This window comes from Oratosquilla oratoria, chromosome 25, assembly GCF_046742065.1.
Source record: "Oratosquilla oratoria isolate Oo_2021 chromosome 25, ASM4674206v1, whole genome shotgun sequence".
Taxonomy (NCBI): Eukaryota; Metazoa; Arthropoda; class Malacostraca; order Stomatopoda; family Squillidae; genus Oratosquilla; species Oratosquilla oratoria.
The window spans coordinates 9,470,067-9,473,014 of record NC_134801.1 but is presented as its reverse complement, the minus strand read 5'-3'; the positions used below and the strand labels follow the sequence as shown (position 1 = coordinate 9,473,014).

The 2,948-nt window shown below is 39.4% G+C and overlaps 1 protein-coding gene across 1 annotated transcript; it reads right to left on the bottom strand.

Moving 5' to 3' along the window:
* Positions 1-623: 623 nt before the first annotated feature.
* LOC143038741 (uncharacterized) lies at positions 624-2,532 on the bottom strand. The gene is made up of 2 exons (XM_076208270.1): positions 1,679-2,532; positions 624-686 (listed from the first exon to the last, which is right to left on the bottom strand). The coding sequence occupies exons 1-2, from the start codon at positions 2,315-2,317 to the stop codon at positions 624-626; spliced, it is 702 nt and encodes a 233-aa protein (XP_076064385.1). The 5' UTR covers positions 2,318-2,532.
* Between the last annotated feature and the right edge of the window lie 416 nt (positions 2,533-2,948).

Here is a 2,948-nt window from a genome sequence, read left to right as displayed (position 1 = left end):
ACAGTAAGAATAGAGTGTAAAGAACTTTCACACAAAACGGGAAGGAATCGTAGTGTGGTTGTGTTTGATATCTACCCGCACGCGAGGAAAAAGTCAATTCATGTTTATTTGTAAAATAGAGATACCCCCGAAAATATCTGTCACTTGAGTTATTGTTTTGTATAAAAAAACCCACTATAATCAGCTGTAAATGTCTGATTGATTGCATTGGTAAGCATGAGTAGGTAAGACAGTTATGCATGAGAAGCCAATAACTTCCAGTTCATTCATTAAGGAGTGCTCTAGCTATTAAAGAAATGGAAGCAGGAGATTAATTACACTGGGGAACAAAATTAAACTTTTTGTCAGTTGCATACATTTTGAGACCTGTTTCTGGGTAAATTGAGGTCACTGATTTCAAATATGGCACCGGTTTTTTTTTTCTATCGGGTCTAGTTTTGTTGCGGTGAGTTACCTCCCATTTGCTACTCTATATAGTAAGACTACCATATACTACTGCTAAAAATCTAAACCAGCACACAGAGAGGAATTACCAAACACGTAGAATTAATTTTTAATTACTTTTATTTACCTTGACAAGCATATTTTGGATCCATCAGTTGCTTTTGTGAACGATGCCAGATTTATTCAGGCACAAACTTGCGTTTAATGGACTGTCTTGAATATCGCCTCTCAGTGCAGTCTCGCTGAATGCTCCAGCAATAGTCCGCCATCATATGAATGTCTCAGCGACCTTGATACCTGTCTTCCATGACTTTGATATCCTGGTGAAAGCGTTCACCTTGCTCATCACTCACGTCCCCTAAGTTTGCCGGAAACAGTTCAAGATGACTGTTCAAGAAATGCATCTTAATGCTCATGTTGCAACCTAACATATGAAAACTTTCCATCAAAGATTCAACGAGCTCTTTATAGTCCTCTGATTTCCTGTTTCCAAGAAAGTTCCTTACAACAGAAACGAATGCTCCCCATGCATTTTTCTCAACATCAGTCATGGATTGAGTGAAGGCTTGGTCTTTAATCAGCGTCCTAATTTGAGGGCCGTCGAAAATACCTGCTTTGAGTTTTTCTAGCGTTAAACCAGGGAACACTTCACACAGATACTTAAAGCAGTCACTGTCATTATCGAGCGCCTTGACAAACTGTTTCATAAGGCCCAGCTTGATGTGAAGGGGCGGGAATTTTTTTTTTCACTTTCCACTAGGGGTTCATAAATGATGTTCTTTTTCCCAACATTGAGGCTTTCCCTAACTGGCCATTCCTTCTGAATCCAGTGTCCGTCTTTGGCTCTGCTGTCCCAGAGGCAGATAAACCAAGGAAATTTTGTATACCCACCTTGCTGTCCTAGCAAAAAATTGACAATTTTTAGATCAACACAGATGATCCATTTGTGTTCTTCATATTTGAGTAGCTCCAAAACCGTTTTGATGTGTTCATATTTTTCTTTCAGGTGTACTGAGTGTCCTATGGGTATTGTGCCAAAGATGTTGCCTATATGTAATAAAACATACTTCAGACTCCGCTTAGAGCTATCTATAAAGAGGCGCCACTCTTTCGGATCATAACCTGGAGCTCCCATCGCGGTGACTAATCCAGGAATATCACAACAGTAGACGAAGTCAAATTTAGAATCAAAGAACTGTAAGAGGTTCTTTTCTCTGTTGCGAAAGAATGTTACCTTTGTGTCTATTTTCAGCAAGTTTTTATCTTTTAACCGTGAAGCCAACGATTCTGACAGCTTTTTAGACAGACCCAGATCTCGAACTAAGTCATTGAGTTCTGCTTGGCTAAATGTTTCCGGTTCTGTTGATATGCCTGCAAAATCTAAGTAATTTCTGTTAGTTGACTCCTCTGTGACCTCAGTGTCACATTCACTGTCAGATTCAACAGAAGCAAGTTGAGTGAAGATAGGCTTTGGAACATCATCTGAATGGGGCACAGGCCTGATTGCTGAATCTAGACTAGGGTATGTGATAAGATGACGAGTTTTACTAGTGAAACCAGCAACACGAGTCACGCAAAAGTAACAGTCTGTGACATGGTCCCGTGGCTCACGCCATATCATCGGAATACCGAATGTTATTTTGTCTTTTCCTTTAGTCCATTGACGCAAGTTTTCTTCGCAGGAATGACATACCTTATGCGGTGCCCATGGTTTGTCTTGATCTCCAAGTTTCACTTTAAAGTAGCAAAAGTAAGCTCTCTTCACAAATTCACTAATGTTCCTTCTTTGCTTTGGAGCTGTCAATGCACCACAAATGTAGCAGAATGAATCCGGGCACGTCACACATTTCCTTCTACTTGCTATAGAGGCCATGTTTCCTTTGATTGAAGTCAACACTGTTTACAGAATGATCACACCTGGAAAAGAAATAAAATAATTGTTTTAATGAAATAAAATAATAATGCACACACAAATCTATATTTGACGCACTGATGTAATTAAGAATAGTATTTGATGAATGTAAACTAATATGCTTATTACCTCCCTTTGCTATTTTCAGAACATGTCACCTGATATGTAAATTGCCGCGTAGCATCAAAACTAGACCTGATCTGCACAAACGAATACCATTTTCAGAATCTGTGACCTCAAATCTACCAGAATCAAGTGTCAGAACTCATTCAACCGAAAGTGTGTTCCCCAGTGTTATTGGTTCCTAATTTTACATTACCAGTAGACTGAAGGCACTTTTCTATTTTCAACATTTTATTGATAAGGATAATATATTAGACTTAAGATTCAGAGGCCTGAACATTTTGCGTCCATGCCGGATACGTCAACAACAGATCAGATACTAGCGCATCGTGTTCTTGTGGAGCGCCGGCGTAAGTTTCAATAAGAATTTCTTACAGTTTATGTTGATATTAAGAAGGCGTTTGACCCAGTGCATCGTTTGGTGCTCTGGGATCTTCTGCAGATCTGTGGGATTCCTGCGAGGACTATT

Coding starts and splice junctions, on each gene's coding strand:
- LOC143038741 (XM_076208270.1), bottom strand. CDS start 2,317: ATGGCCTCTATAGCAAGTAGAAGGAAATGTGTGACGTGCCCGGATTCA. Junction 687..1,678: donor TGCTGAAAATAGACACAAAG/GTAACATTCTTT, acceptor TGGAGCATTCAG/CGAGACTGCACTGAGAGGCG.